Below are 16,521 nucleotides of genomic sequence, written 5' to 3' on the forward strand. Positions count from 1 at the left end.
ATCCATTCACGCCTGTCCCTTCCCCCACTGGAGTCGGAGTCGCTCTCCCTTGTAATCTGCCCTTTGTGATCTGTTCTCTTTCATGCCGCTGGTGTGAATGGGGATGCTGCAAGTGTGCACCCTGCCCGGAGACGTGGAAATGCCAGGAGACCCCGAATACTTTAGTCGGGCTTTTATTTCCGTCATAAAGCACTGACTTGAAGAGCTTGATAATTTGATTATAGACCTTTGGTGAAAAGTTGTTTCAAGTGGCCCAAGTGCTGTAAATGACTCTCTTTTCTGCACTTTCCCCTTATGTTTTAATTTAAAAACACCTCTGCTTTAGGGGGAGGAGAAATGCATTTGGCAGAAGTCACAGTTGGAGACTAATTTGTTAGGGCAGCCAGTGTTGAAATCATCCTTTTCAATTAAATCTCTCTAGTGGAAATGATGCTGAGTGCTTTGTGGTAAAGACTTTTTTTTCCTCCCTGTTTTTCAGTGCCATTTGTAACCCACCTAAGCATGCTTTTCTGAGGCTGCCTCCCAGCTCCAGTCTTGGCTAATTGTCCTTTGAGGCACTGCCTGTCAAGAGATCAGCTCTGGATTCCCCAGCCTGAGATTTGAATGTTGTGGGGGGATAGTCTCATGGATTGGCTGTTTTTTTAGCATTAGACCTCACTCACCTCTCTCTGGAGTAGTCTAATCGAGTGTTTGGGGATCCTAAAGAAGTTGGATCAGAGAAAAAGCAGATTGAGGATTAAAGAGAATATGTGAGGACAGGAAGTGGGGTAAGACCGTGTTTGCTGGTCAGACACATGAGAGTGAGTGCCTTTAGACAAGAAGAAGAAAATTTACAGGGAAAAGTTGACCATGAAAGTAGTGAGAAGACATCAATAAACGCTTCATGTTCACATGTAGTGATTTCATGTCCACACTGAATTTAGATAGTATGCCATGTATTTTTTTAAATATTTATTAGGAAAATAATAGGTAACTACTGTGTCAAACTCGAAGTCATGGTTTCATTGATAATGCTAAATTACATATGCCTAGTTAGCCGCTGAATTTTGAAAAATATAGTAAGTAGATAATAAATCTAGATACTGTGTAGAAATGATGAAAGATCCAGAATGGAATTCTGCTTTGAATGTCAGAAGGCTAGGGAAAACCCTGATGTGGAGCAGAGGACGACATGTGCAAGGAAGATGCTCTGAGAGTTGAAAGATGTTTGTGTAGTCTTGCTTTATAGTCCATGATCTTGAATGATTGTAGGGGTCATTCGTAACAAAGACAGGTGATGCCACATGACACCTCAGGAGTTGTGTTTGGCAGCCTGCAAGTGAAGTATGACCGTTTGGGTTAATTGGGAGCTGGATAATAACACATCAGGGTTAGTTTTCAACCTGGATGTTAAAATAAACAATTTAATAAATTCTGTGAAGGGCGTGCTTACTGAGTGACGCTAAGTTTCCAAACTGAGCCTTTTGTTATATGCAGTTATTACTTGCTGTGCCTGGCCAAGTGATCCATATGTGGGCATTGAACATTTTATAGCCATGTACAAGCTTGATTATTTAAAAATCCTTGCTTTAAAAGGGACAGTTGTAGAGTATTAGTGGGATGGGGCTGTCAGTGACTCCATGAAATCATACATTCCTTCAAATGTGGATTAGTATTTTTCATAAGGCCTTTCTGTACAGAGTACACACTCTTTATGACCTTATCTGACCAAATCTATCCAAAAGTATCGGTTTCATTTAGAGAAAAATTTGTGAATGTTAGGAATCATTTCTTCAATAATTGGCCTAAAATTTCCACCTTTGGACCTATAAAGCTGAATTTGAGACTTGATCTTCACTTTTTTCCATTCCATTCACCTGCAGTTCTTCCTGAGTGACTCATTTCTGTCAGAAAAATGAGACAACTTTTTATTGATAAAATAACTTTAGCTTGAATGAGTGTTCTTTTTGGTTGGTGTAAGTTTACTCATTTTTAAATGAATTGTAAAAGTTGTTTGAGCTTTTAGGAGAAGAGCTTTGTGTCTTCCTGGACTCTGCCCTAGATATGTGGCCTGCAGCTGTCCCTGCCGGAGAAGATCAAGTGGGTTAGGTTATTAGTGATTTCGGCCTGCTTTGGTAATCAGCACACCTTTCTCACAGAAGTCTGTAACTGGCATTAGCTGAATTCACAGGGGGCATCTGTCTTGGTGCTTGCTGAGTTCCTGGTGTCTGGTCCATAGTTGTCCCTGCGCTGTGGGCTCTACAACTCTCCGTCGCTGAATCCCCAGTAGCCCTGCAGGGTAGGTACGACAGATGAAGAGGTGCCAGGGTGGGTGGAATCAGGTTATTGTCCAGCATTACCCATCTGGTAAGTGGCAGAGCAAGGCTTTGAACCCCCCGTCTCTTGATTCCAGAGTTCTTGCCCTTTCAGGGGATCTATAAAAAAGCATTTTTTAATTTTAATTTGGATTCTCTTCAGGCTGATTAGTTACTTAGCCCACGTCAGGACTGTGCCTGACAGCCCTGAGCCTCTGCTGGAAAGGCAACCACGACCTACCGGAGACCAGAGAGCGACAAGAAGCGTGCCTTGTATTAGTCCAGAGGGGGCCAGTCTAATCCTATAGAACAGGTATTTGCTGCCCCTCCTGATGGTTCTTAGTGAAATGGACTCATCTGGGAACTTTGTAAAATGTTTCTTTTTAGCCAGAAAGATAGCCCTGCCTGATACTTTCTACCAAAATTCACTCTTCCAACCATCTCTGATGGTTTAAAACCCCTCTGAGCAAAGAAGAAAAAAGCTACACTGGCTGACATGCGTAGCTAATCTTTAGGATAGCAGCTTGCAGAATGGAAAGATGAAATCCACAACAGCCTGGGTTTCCCATAAACGGATTCTGGATCCCTATCTTGAATTCACTAAAGTTCTGTCTCGACCTTGTGTGCTCAGCCTCTGCAGTCTGTTGTGCTGGCAGTTAGCCTGCTTTTGCCGAGCACCTGGGAAGATGGGCTTCCTACTGTTATATGCCCCAGCCCTCACCTTCACCCTCCTCTTCTGCCTGCCTTTGGACCACATATTATGGCTTACTGATAACACCACATAAGGGCAGGTGGATTATAGTATGGTCCAGTCTGGGTGCTAGAGTCAACCTGCCTGGGATTGTATCCCAGCTATGCCTCTTAACTAGTTGGGTGTTGTTGGGCAACTATCCTGAGTCCTTAAAGCCTTGGCTTCCTTATCTGGAAGCGGGGATCATAACAGTATCTGCTTTGTACGAAGATGGTCAGGACTGAATGAGATAAACTCTGTAAATTACATAGCGTGGTACCCGACACGTGGTTTCTGCCCAGGAAACAGTGGCTGCTGTTGTTGATGTTGCTGAAGGTGAGACTTCTAATCAGTCAGTTGTTTGAGTTATAAAACATGAATAGAAGAGCCCCTGAGCAAAAATAAGTTTGTGAAGTGGTCCTAGGAGCTCTTAGGTGCTGTCACCTGCTCTTACGTGATGACCGGTGAGAATGGGACAGATGACTCCTTGCTTGTAAATGATAATATGCCTTGCTGTAGTCTGGCATGTGTGAGACTGAGGCTAGAGCACCACATGAAATGCCCTGGTTTCCTTAAAAGTATAATCAAGTAAGCCATAGTCATTATAGAAAAATTAAACAATATACAAATATTTTCAGAAGTATAGGCACTTGGGGCGCCTGGGTAGCGCAGTCGTTAAGCATCTGCCTTCGGCTCAGGGCGTGATCCCGGCGTTATGGGATCGAGCCCCACATCAGGCTCCTCCGCTATGAGCCTGCTTCTTCCTCTCCCACTCCCCTGCTATGTTCCCTCTCTCGCTGGCTGTCTCTCTGTCACATAAATAAATAAAATCTTAAAAAAAAAAAAAAAAAAAAGAAGTATAGGCACTTAATCCCAGGGATAATCACTTAAAATTGGACATACCTCCTTGTAGATTTTTTTTTCCAGCATGAATGGTTTGAAGTTACAGTTTGCTTTGACAGCTTTTTAGGTTTGTATCCTAACTTTGACACTTGTGCATATAAATTATTTTTAGTTATTTTCAAAGCAGTATTTATTTACGACTTAAAAAGATCTAATTATTTGCTTTGAACTCCTATTTGGTTTGTACCTGGCTGTCAACACATACATACATATATTTTTAAACCTCAGCATAAATCCCAGATTGCAAGCTCAGTATTTTTGGTTGCTTTCCATTTTGGAAGACTTAAAGAGAGCTGTCCTCTACCTTACCTTTCCCAGTGTCCTGCCATTGCCTTCAGTGGTAGCACACATTCAAGCCGCAAGGGGGAAGAAAGCCCAGTGCATCCATCTCTTGTATGCGTGCACATGGTCTCTTTCTCTCCCCCCGCCCCCTTTACCTCTCCCTCTTTCTCCACATCTGTCTGCTCTGTTTAACCCAAACCCCCAGTGCCACTGCTGCTCCCCACCCCCCACCCCCACTCATCCATACGTCTCCGTTGGTCTGAGTCTCTGCTCTGTGTTTCCCTGTATCTGTATTTGTCTATCTGTTGGTCTGCCTGATCCTCTTGCTGGAGCCATTCAAAGTGCCCTCCTCATTCAGGGACAACAGAGTGTCCTTTCTCTGAGCTGGTGCCAGACCCCAGAGAGAGGAGTGGTTTGAAAACTCAACTTGGACTCCTTACCAAACCACACTGCAGTTATGCTTAGAATCTGGCCACCAGTTAATATAAGGTCCCTAACCCTACCCATAACTTACCCATTTCTCTTTTGATCTAGGAACAAACACTTTTATTTTTTTTTTTTAAGCTGGAGGCCCAGTTTAAAATCTTATGAAAAATAAAGGCCCACAGTGAAAGGATGAGGAGAGTCCAACTCAGCTGTAATTAAATTTGTTTTTTCCTCTTTGCTTTCTCGCAGAGGGTAAGCCAGATGCCGCCCTTTCCAGAGAATAAGTTACCAGACCATGATGTGAAGGAACAGCTTAATTCAGCAGCATGACAAGGGTTTGAGCTGGCACTTTTCAGCCAGAATCTGTTACACGCGTACTCAGACACACATCACCCAAGTCTGTTTCAAGCTTTGGTGAATGAAAGAAATTCACATGATAGAGTGCCATTCTTAGTTTTTAAGTAGCTTTTATTATTGAAGTAAAAAATACATTTTTTAAAAATGTTATTGATACATCAGCTGACTTCCAATGTTTGAAAACTTTTGATTCTTGATTTTTCTAGTGTAGAATCCCATATCAAAAGTTAATAGACAAGAAAAGAAGTGTTAGCTGAAGAAAATGGCAGCAGTGGTCTGTGATGGGTATAGAGGATTAAAAGGACAAGCTTGAAGTTACAGTCAGTTCTGCTGTCACACAGCATGCATTCCTAAGAAATTACTATGCTGTGCAAAATTGTGTAATACAGTCCACATGAGACTCATTGGGAAAATGGGGTTATGGGCACAACATTCACAACTTTATTAGTGATACCAAAAAGATAGGAACCTAACAAAAACGGTAGTACAGTTTTACGTAGATTAAATGGTTAAGAGTAGGTTAATACAAGAAAACATCCTGACATTTGCTTCTGGAAGTAGGTGTTGGAAGGGCTGCAGCTTGTGAGCTCTTGTGAAGTAGTGGACGGAAGGTTATCTGAAATTGTGGGAAAGTTGTAGCACCGGTTGTGGACGGGTATGACTCCTTACATCCGTGGTGGCCTGGGGCGGGTGGTGGATGCTTGCGGGGGAGGGGTGTGTTTTGTGTAAGCCCACATGGCTCGGTTCAGCCAGGTGTCCTTTTCTGCATTGACATAGTGCTTTTTGCAGATGAAATCTTGCAAAAGCAAGTGCAGTATTTCATTATGTTCAATTCATTCCTTAGTGTATCAGTGACTTTAAAATAAATTTACTTTCTCAAAACCAACATTACAAGCAAAACTGTATTGAATTAGATAGAGAATTTTATTTACATCATTTGATTATCAAGAGAAAATGCATCACATTAACTCTAAGACACTTGCTTGAGAATTCTGACCCCCCAGAGAATAGTAAAAAACAGTGTACTTCGTTAAAGTAAAAGTTGTAGTTGGGGTTTTTCTCCCTCTTGCTAACAGAAACATGGTTTTATTCCTTTAGTACACTTGCACCAGAAGTGTACAAGATTGCTGTGGATGAACTTGCAGGAATATTTTAATATTTATTTTAACATATATCAGAAAATATATTTAACAAGCTTATCAGACCTGTTTCATAGACACTACTGTTTGGAGAAATAGCTCTCAATTGAGGGTGGTACTGTGCTTCACATTAGGTGATGTGAAAATGGATTGGCAGGTAGTTTCATGTTGCCCCCGGCAGAGGGACACTGCTGGTGATTAAGGGATAGGGGGCAGGACCTCTAATCATCCTGAAATCCTGTACAAGAATTGTTCTGTCCAAAATACCAGTGATGCCCCCATGAGAGAAACTGGTTAATATTGGCTGAGGAGGAGGAGGGAACAGTAGAGTTGATCATTTAAATAAAAATGTTGAATTACAAAGAGTATTTTACGTAGCTTTCGTAAGAACGGTGAAAATAATTTGCAGGATGGACGTCTGGAAAGCACTGTTTGAGAACAGGTAATAGCAGTGAGCTTTACTTAACAGACGCTGATACAGAGTGCCCCGGCCCAGGCAGTGTTCTCAGTGCTCTACATATGTTAGCTTACTCAGCCATGTCTAATGGTTCTGGAGCTTTAGCCCTGTATGAGGAAGACTCTCGACCTTGACTGCACAGTGGAATAACACAGGGGCGCTTATAAAAGTCTTGATGCGCAGACCACACCCCAAACCAGTTAAATCATTGTCTCGGAGGCTGGGACTCCACATTTTTTAAGCCCATTATGTTACGCCAGTGTGTGGCCAGGGTTGAGAACCATTGGTCTAGGGCCATTTGACAGTCACTTCTCCTCACAAGAAAAGCTGTACCGATAGTTGCAAATGTTAATTGAAGGTCTGCTCTGTGCCATGCCTCACAGGGGCAGAGATGACCCAGACAGGAAGCTTCACCATCCAAGGGAGGCTGCAGAACTGGAAACCGATTTTTACAGTCCTGGCTGACAAGTGCTGATGCTTAGAAGGATCTTCAGACAGTGTTTGGGGATCACAGAGGAGAGAGAAGCTAAATTAGAAGGTGGGGGTGGGGGGAACCTCTCGGATGCCAAATTTGGAAAATTATTAAACTTAAGTTATTTTAATTTTCCCTCCCATACGCAGAACTTTCATTAGAGGGGGGAAAAAAGCAACAGGCACTTAAAAATCACTATCAGTTTAGCCATCCTAACTTGGTTGTGGCCTTTGTGTGGTCTACTTGGACAACTGGAGTTTTGTCTGTAAAGCAGGTTCTTAAGCACTGTATAAAGCATCACTGAACTAATGGCCTCCTGGGAATAAGTCATCTCAGCTGCCTAGAGAGCCTCAGGACTGGTATAAGATGACCTTTAGAAATAAACCATGTGTGTGATGCGTATGATCATTGATTCTAGTTTGCTTAATTTTTAAAATATTCATATAGCTTCCATATTGTGATAAGTAAATGTTGGATCCTGTACATTTTAAAACTTACAGTAAAGCCATGTGTCATTTTAAATTGCAAGTTTCGTCGAAGACACTAAGCTACTACCATCATAAGGTACTTAAGTAGATAAAGTTACTAAATAATTTACTTGTTTCAGATAGTAGTATTCTTCAACAGCTCTCAATTTATTTAGTGTGGATTGCCTTACGCAGAGAAAACCTGATTCTCCAGTGGGTAGACTTCCTTTCAGTTAAACCTGTGTAGTCGGTATTTAACCATGAATTACTTCCTGGTTTAAAAAGCAGGCGGAGCTATTTGTGGTATTTTTGTCTTGCGCCTTTGGCATCTTAGTGGCGTGAACCAGAGCTATGCCATCTGTAGTCAAGAGAGATGATTAAAAAAAAGGGAGTGAAGTGATTCACTGGAAAATTGCAGAACAGATTCTTAAAGAATGATAAGATAACCCTAGAAACATTCTTATTTGGTGTCATATGCTGGTGGGTAGTGACAAAAAAAAATAAGGTACAACTTGTTTCTTAACATTTTGCAATTCTGAAAATTGGAAAGATACTGTGCTAGCAAGGAAGAAGGAAATCCGTGCAGTGTCAGTTGGTACAGCTCTGCAGATGAATGAATAATTTGCCTTTCCAACTGCAAGTTGGAGTGAGGTTCGTTTCTAGCCTGCAAACCCAAATATTCTCTGGTTTAGAATGGCTGTTTAATTTCCTAATGGCTATCTATGTATGCTAAACCGCTTTGTGCTGAGATGTTTCCGAAGCAGAAGGACCAGTTCCTAGAATCCTAAATAAGTCTGTGGGGCCTAGATAAGCCATTTCTGAAAGCTGCTGCGTTAAATATATTTTCACTTAGTGACGCATATTTGAACCTAAATGTGTTGATTTCAGGGGACTCTTCTAGGATTCCATTGGAGACTTGCCTGAAACTGTGTCTTTTTCTTTTTCTTTTTTTTTTCCTTCCTGTTTTCCTTTTCAGAAAGAAGACATAGCTCATCCAGCAAGCCTTCTTTAGCCGTTCCTCCCACTTCAGTATTTTCCTTCTTCCCTTCTCTGTCCAAAAGCAAAGGAGGCGGCGGCAGCGGAAGCAGCCGCTCTTCCAGCGGAGGAGTTCTAAGCGCATCCTCGTTAAGTTCCAAGTTGCTGAAATCACCCAAAGAGAAATTCCAGCTCAGGGGGAACACCAGGCCCATGCATCCCATTCAGCAAAGTAGAGTCCCCCATGGTAGAATGTGAGTATGGACGAGAGGGTTCTGAAAGCTTTGGTGCCAGAGGTGGAGCTGTGCACACCTGTAGCATCCGAGAGCGTTGTCAGTCACGGGAAAAGAGAGGCTGCTGGGGGGGAGAGCAAATAGATGTCGTCACTTTTTGTTTCCCTGTCCTAGTTTGGGAGGCTTTACAGAATAGTAATAGTGAGGTTAATAATACAATAATACTGCTTCTTTATTGTGTGCCAGCTATGGAAACTTGGCTCTCCTTGTGTCCTGTCACTTAGTTATCACAGCAAGCCTATGAAACAGCTCTTGTTGTTATCCCCATTTTCCAGAGAAGGAGAAGGAAACATAGGGGCGCCTGGGTGGCTCAGCGTCTGCCTTCAGCTCAGGGCGTGATCCTGGGGTCCTGGGATCAAGCCCCACATCAGGCTCATACGCTGAGAGCCTGCTTCTTCCTCTCCCACTCCCCCTGCTTGTGTTCCCTCTCTCTGGCTGTCTCTCTCTCTCTCTCTCTCTCTCTGTCAAATAAATAAATAAAATATAAAAAAAAAAAAAAAAAAAGGAAACATAATAAGGTCGAGGAGCTTTAGCCAAGGAGTGCTCCAGTCAGACAGGCCTGGGTTCGCACGCCCCTTCCTAACTGCGGGGCTTTGAGCGAGGCACCGTTTCTCTCTCAGTGTGAGAGTAACAGCCACGGTGCAGAGTTCCTGGGAGGAGTAGAATTAGCATGGTAGCGTCAAGCACCTGGCGTAGTGTCTGGCCCACAGGAGACAGTAAATAAATGGACACTGGTGCTTGTGCTGCTGCCGTTGATAACAGCAGGAATGAAAAGATGAAGTGATTCCTAGATGCTGTTCCAGGATTTTCTGGAGCCTGCAGAGCAATAGGGAGACAGTGCTTCCTCCCCCGCAGTCTTGGGTGTCCATCACAGTAGTGACGGGGGAAGCCTGGAAGAAGTTCCCCTGCCAGGCAAGGCTTGGGCACGTTTGCGCAGTGGAACTGCAGGCTGCCGGGCTCCTTGTGGTCACATGAGGGAGCAGCCCGAGTGCTCCAGAGAAACCTATCTTGCCTCGTCATGGCAGCCCTCAGTCCTGGGGGTGGGTAGCTTTTCCCTGGCCTGCCTCCCTTTTGGAGGGCATGCCACACGTCTCAGTCCCAAGGTCTGATAACCTGGTTAATCTCTGGGCAGTGTCTAGCACCTGCTGCTGCTCGAGGACCTTGCCAGCTGGGAGAGGCCGTGGCTTCTTGCAGCGTCTCTGCTGCTGTCAGGCTCTTCCAGGTACAGCTGTTTGGTGCTGTTTGTCCTGGTTGCTAAGCCCCCAGCCTCTGCTCATCTGTCAGAAGGACAAGTACAGCAAGCTTGGCTTTCGTTCCTGGACCTATCTGAAAGCCAAAGAAAATGCCAGTGCTATGTGTAAGTCACTCGCCAGCTTAACAGCTGTTTGAGCACTGACTTCACTGAACAAAGTTTATAAAACCTCATCAATCCAAATCTTCTTTATTTGGATGAAGTTGGGCTTTAGAGGGGGACCAGGCCAACTGTTAGCTTTATACCAACATTTGCCGCCCAGATGATAGCGTCAGGAAGATTCTCAGAAAACTCAATTCTTTATTAGAGGCCCAGGTGTTCGGTGCTCACCAGCTGTGTGCTAGACACCTAACTTCTGAGCTCTTATTATAGAAACTTTTCTCGGAGGCGGGAGAATTATCACGTCAGTGACACATCGCATAACTAATTAAACGTTGGTCTCCTTCATTGACGGGGCAGAGAGCCTCTTCTCGGAGATAATGGTTAGGCTCATTTGAATTCTCTTGTGTCCTCAGAGACATTTCTTGGACATATTCTCTAATTCCAATTATTCTTTCCTCTGTTCACTCAGTTTACTTAGTTTTGATGAACGCTTTCTTAAAAATGATAGCTCTCAAAAGATATTCTCTAAAGGTTTTGCTGATAGTCCCTTTAGACCTTCTCATGTTCTGATTCTTACAGGAATGGGGTTGGGTATCAGGTGTGGGTCTCCCATAGGCTCATGTGTAAGATTGTCCTGGATGATGAAAGACCAGGTAAATCCGATGGTCCTCTGGACCTTTTTGCTTCGCCAGGAGGGCTTAGAGACTGAATCATCGTGAATCTTCCTGAGTTTTCTGGGTAGTCCTCACACATCTTCGTAAGTTGCCTTTGGGGGCCTAGGTCAGTGCAGTGCATGGATAGGTGGAGGCTCCGCCCTCTGCCCTCTAGCTCCTCACTTCCCTGGGGCTGCAGGGCCCTCGGGGCTGATGTTCCACTTCTGCCTCTGACAGCATGACGCCCTCTGTCAAAGTGGAAAAGATTCATCCGAAGATGGATGGCACACTACTGAAATCTGCAGTGGGGCCCACCTGTCCTGCTACTGTGAGTTCCTCAGTCAAGCCTGGCCTTAACTGCTCCTCAATACCAAAGCCAACCTTGCCTTCACCTGGACAGATTCTGAATGGCAAAGGGCTTCCTGCACCATCCACTCTGGAAAAGAAGTCTGAAGATAATTCCAATAACAGGAAATTTTTAAATAAGAGATTATCAGGTAGCTTCACATTTTTTTGTCTTAATGTTTCTCTGTATATTAATTGGGCATTCATGAGGGAGCAAATGGGCTACTCCGTATAAGTCGTCTTCTTAAGACTGGTCAACTTCAGCTTTAGGAGGAAGTACCATGTCTGACCTCTTCTCTGTTGCTTTTAAAAGCACATGTGTCTGTAGGTACTAGTTTGACAGGTAACTAGCTCTCTCAAGGTGTCTTTGTGAATGGAGTGGTGCAGTAGTGCTGACTTGCACGCGCTCTTTCCTGTCTAGTGATGGCAGTAGTTCCCCGCTCTCTTTGTGGTATCTGCTGCTGCTGCTTTGCAGGGCTCACAAATTGTAGATTTCGTATTTATTGATGATGTAGATTTTATTCAAATTATAATTTGTTTTGAGATTGCTCCTTATGTTTTCAAAATAAAGGAAGGAATGTTTGATGAGCCCATGGTAATGTCTGTGTGCTTTTGACAGAAAGAGAGTTTGACCCTGACATCCACTGTGGGGTCATCGACCTCGACACCAAGAAGCCCTGCACCCGGTCTTTGACATGCAAGGTAGGTGGCCTCCTGGACGGAACTGGAAACTCTCCGGTAAGCACAAGGAGCTGGGGTCCGTGACATGGCCCCCCAAGTCTCTTGAACCCGGAGAGGATCTGATCTGTGGATTGTTCGAGATTTTGTAAAGGAGGAGATAACTGGGTTTTGATGAAGAATGCCTCCAGTTCAGAAAATGTGGTGTCTTTTGTGATAAGCTGCAAAACGTAAGAGACATTTTGCCCCCAGTGAGCTTCCGGTGTCATATCCAGGGGAATAGTGTTCTTTCCTAATCAGTCTGTGATGTTCAAATACTGCTAATATTTCTGCAGAGAAACTAGTGTGAGAGGCTACCCTTTACTGTGGTTTAAATTGTGTAAACTTAAAACAAGTCCAGAAATTTCTTTTGACTATGTGTGAATATTCTTAAAATGCTTTTGTAATCTGTGGTTCTGAAATTTTCAAGAGCCACTTTAAAAACATCTGATTTTGAGATAGACTCATTTTTCCAGTTCTAAGAAAATACGAGATAATATACAGTCTTACCAAGTGAAGAAAATGTTACGATTCTCCTTTCGGTCCTGAGATTTCCTTTAAAATGCCGGTATGCTGGTCAGAAGGTGGCGTACTTGCTGTACGGCCAGAGGTGCTGTGGGGTCGCTGTGGCGGACCCTCCGTCAATGAGCGTACGTGCTCATGTGCCTTTCTCTGCAGAATTCCCTAGCTACCCTCAGAAGGGTTCATAAACTATCGAGACTCATTGCTTTAAAGTAATTTAAAAACACTTGTTTGGAGAGAGGGGTAAGAATTATAAAAATTAGTATTATCTTCTAAAAATTTAATAAAATTTTTGGTGTATTATTTTAAATTTTACCAAAGATTATGTTTGAATAAAGGACTTCAGGCCCCACTCCACCCCTTAACAGTGGGGGAATGTTAAAATTTTCAGAAAGTGGAAATGTTGTTTCTAAGTGGTTCTTATTTTAAATCTCTAATTTAATTTTAGCATGCAGATTTTATCTTAAACAGTGGTTCTGAAGCTTTTAAGGAAAGGCGTTGGCCAAGAGCTCCTTTAAAAATCTGACTTAAAAAAAATCACAGATCATTTCCCCAAGGAAAAATATCTATATGTACATGTATATTCTGAATTTTGCATTCTGTCTCAGGAGTTCACATATATCTTCACCCCAGGCCCTGACCCTTGAATCTTTAGGCTAAAAACTCCTTTCTCAGGACAAACTACTTTTATTTTCTGTAACATTAGTTGAACACACAGAGTGGTGTGTTGTTGGAAGGTAGCCCTTCGAGCTCTGGAGAACTGTGGCCCGCTGCAGCCTTTCGGGAGGGAGTTGGCGAGCGGAAGCCTCGGCCTGGGACCACGGCCTGTTCCCAGCCTGCCGACTGCTCCCTGGCTGTCAGGACCGTAGATCTCTCAGTATTAGGGTGCCTGTCGATGAAGGATGCTTGCTTTATCCAAGAGGCTCGCCTTCAGTCATCTCCAGGGCGCACTAGTGGACCAAAAGCTTTATCGGTTCATAACGTGCAGGATTGGCCAGCCTTCTTCCTGAGGCTTTATTGATGGTGAACAGACTTCATACGGGTCCTGCATTGTCGTCCCGTCTTCTTTTCAAGTCATGTGTGCTTTCCATGTGTTCTGTGACGGGTGTCATCAGCGTAGCACAGCGTGGGGCTTGCCTTCACATTAGCATGCATCTGGAGCCCTGGTGTGTCCGAGGTCAGCAGGGAAGTGGCAGCCCTGCCCTTTCACAGGTGGCCCTTCCTCTCGTCCTGTGTTCTCTTGGCCACTGCTTCTCCCGCTCCCTGCCTCCGTTTCGGCCTGCATCTGTTAAGCTGTGGAGGGCTGCCCGTGCTTGAGGGCCTCCCCACTGAATGTATTCCACGTTGCCGCCTGGATCTGTCCTGCCTCAGACCAAGAATGTCGTCCTTCCTCTTCGGTGTCTGGCGACCTGCTGCTGCCCACTCCTGTCGCTCGTCCCCTTTGTCTTCCTGCCACCCTCTTCCGTCCCCTCCTCACTTCCTTGTCTGCCTGATGTCCTGTTTCATGTCCTCTCTGTCTTCCATGCAAATAAAATTTGGCTCTGGGTTCCTTGCCCTTTCAGTCATTGTGGAAAGTTTATTGCCTATATCTGAGCACAGACCCCATTCTGGGTCTCAGTAGATGCAGGCTTTAACAGAATCCAGGCACAGTCCCTAGCCTTGAGGGGCTTACAGTGTAGTGAGCGAGAGGGAGGTTAACTTCATAATTATTTGTATGTGTGTGAAGTTAACCACTGATGAGTAATAAACAGGAAGGAAGCCTATGTTATGACTGCCTTCAGTAGGGGATTGAGCCAGCGAAGTCCCAAGTCTCCTTTGCCGTAGGAATACTGGGCTGAAATCCACATGATTTAACTGGGCAAAGAGGGTTGGGAGAAGCCAAGGAAGCAGCATGTGTAACTAGTCTGTGATGGGGCAGAATAGACGTGTTAGGGTCTGAAAGGCTGCGGAGCAGGAGGCTGAGGAGCAGGAGGAGGCACTTGGTACCAAAGGAGTCGGGGTGGGGGGAGCAGGAGCTTAGTTACATACCCGGTCTTTGTCCTGTGATACTAGAGCAGCCCTGAAGAGTCCTGATGTGGAGGGAGCTCTGCGGAAATCCTGGTTATTCTGCAAATCATGCTGGGAAAATATCAGTCATCTGTGCCTCCTTTCTTGACTTGGTCTTGCTGTGCTAAGCAGCAGGGGGCATTCAAAGATGAGGAATGGCTTCTACATCTGTCTAGAGAGATGGGCAAGTGGACTAGTGATGTTACATATTCATTCATTAATTCAACACATATTAGACGGCCGTTATTTTTACGTACTTTGTTTGAAGCATTTCCTGAATGCCAGGTGAGTATTGGGTAGCTAGTACAGCACTGAACAAAACAAAGTTCCTTGTCTTCCTTTAGGTTACTTTCCTGTGGATATATTACATATTAAAGGAAATTAAGTAAAAATTGAAAAAGAAGCTAAACACACTGGTGTAACCATCTTTGCCAGCTTAAATTTGGGGCAGGCATAGTTTACAGTATGTCCAGTGAGGAGGTAGGTTGTTACTGAATTTCATAAAGACATTAAAAGCCTAATTCCCCTTCAACCCCTTAAATTATATGAAATCTCCAAACTTCTCGAGCAGTAATACATTTGTATAATGTGTAAGGCCATAAGCACGAAGTACATTTGCGTTACTTTTGTAACATAGAAGAGTGGAGGAAATCTGTAGATGAATTAACTTGTATTTGCAATATCTGATTTGTGGCCACTGTCTCCTTACATTTTTTACAGACTAAGACACCAGCAATAGGGAATGGTGAGGTTAACTGGACTTTATCTTCTTCTAGGAATAGTATTAGCCCCAAGAGAGCCTTAAAAAACAAACAAACAAACAAACAAAAGCAGGAATTATCAAATGCATTTGGAGTATAGACATTTTTTATAAGGTACGCCTCAAGTACGGGTTGATGTTAGTTACCCTGCCAGCGTTGACCTCCTTTTTCTCAATGTGCCCATTTCCTAATTCTGAAATTAGATGTTGTCTTAAGATCCAGAAATGCCATCTGTCTCATTTTCTTGATTTGCATTGTGAGTGTCTGTTTATAGGGATTGACTCTGCTTCATCTCTTCCGGTTCACACCTGTCTTCTCTTGGCCTTGTAGTCTTTGCTTCTCTCTAGGCTTCCTCGGCCAAAGTAGTCCCCATCTCCAGGATGCTTTGAGCCACTTTCTCTCTTGACATGGCATTTTCACTGGAATAGAAAGGAATACTTGTCTTATTTTTACTCTCTGGCTGTTACTGAAAAAGGAGTCTCTGATACATTTTTTTAAAAGTAAGCTCTACACCCAAAGTGAGGCTTGAACTCATGACCCCAAGATTAAGAGTCACATGCTCTACTGACCGAGCCCACCAGGCGCCCCTCTGGTACATTTTTATGGCATAAGTGTTTCTTCCCTTTTAATATTTAAAATCCGAGTGGCCCAAAGAGGGATTTTTCTGCTTGAGTTGGTAAGAGCCCCGATAAATAAACTGTTACAATGGCACGAAGCATGAGTACCTAACACCTGTTTGTTTCTACTGTTTGCCATTCACTTACGCACCAGGTGGCACAGCTAACACTCCTTCTTTTTCCTGGTGGAAGTAACATCACCACATTCTCATATATTTGCCTGGAGTATATGCTTCTACTCTAGCAAAAGAAAAAAGGTCACACTCCGATGATTTTTAGCTTATCAAATGGTGAGCAGCCTGTCACTATGCTAATGGTCCAGATTGTTGTGTTGTTTTGTTTTGCTTTAAATTGGGAATGGTGTTTTTGGGTATATGACAGAAACAATTATTGATGAGATTCCTCAGTGTGTGTATTTTTTTGGTCTGTAGACACATTCCTTAACTCAGCGGAGGGCTGTCCAGGGTAGAAGAAAACGATTTGATGTGTTATTAGCCGAGCACAAAAACAAAACCAGGGAAAAGGAATCGATTCGCCATCCGGACTCTCAGCAACCAACGCAGCCTCTCAGGGACCCGCAGCCCACCCCTCCTCGACCGTCGCAGGAGCCGCACCAAAACTCTCACGGAGTGATTCCTTCCGAATCAAAGCCTTTCGTAGCTAGTAAACCTAAACCTCACACCCCCAGTCTTCCAAGGTAAGCCAAATCCT

At 43.9% G+C, this 16,521-nt stretch overlaps 1 protein-coding gene across 6 annotated transcripts in view; it reads left to right on the forward strand.

The window, feature by feature from the left end:
• ATXN7 (ataxin 7) overlaps positions 1-16,521 on the forward strand; it is a 136,323-nt gene that overhangs the window by 105,148 nt on the left and 14,654 nt on the right. For all 6 annotated transcript variants that reach the window (XM_048226418.2, XM_026501172.4, XM_057311864.1 and 3 more), the window contains 4 exons: positions 8,504-8,756; positions 11,040-11,299; positions 11,767-11,849; positions 16,242-16,507. In XM_048226418.2, the coding sequence (XP_048082375.1) occupies positions 8,504-8,756; positions 11,040-11,299; positions 11,767-11,849; positions 16,242-16,507 (862 nt within the window). The remainder of the gene's footprint in view (positions 1-8,503; positions 8,757-11,039; positions 11,300-11,766; positions 11,850-16,241; positions 16,508-16,521) is intronic.

This window comes from Ursus arctos, unplaced genomic scaffold, assembly GCF_023065955.2.
Source record: "Ursus arctos isolate Adak ecotype North America unplaced genomic scaffold, UrsArc2.0 scaffold_14, whole genome shotgun sequence".
NCBI classification, from domain to species: Eukaryota; Metazoa; Chordata; class Mammalia; order Carnivora; family Ursidae; genus Ursus; species Ursus arctos.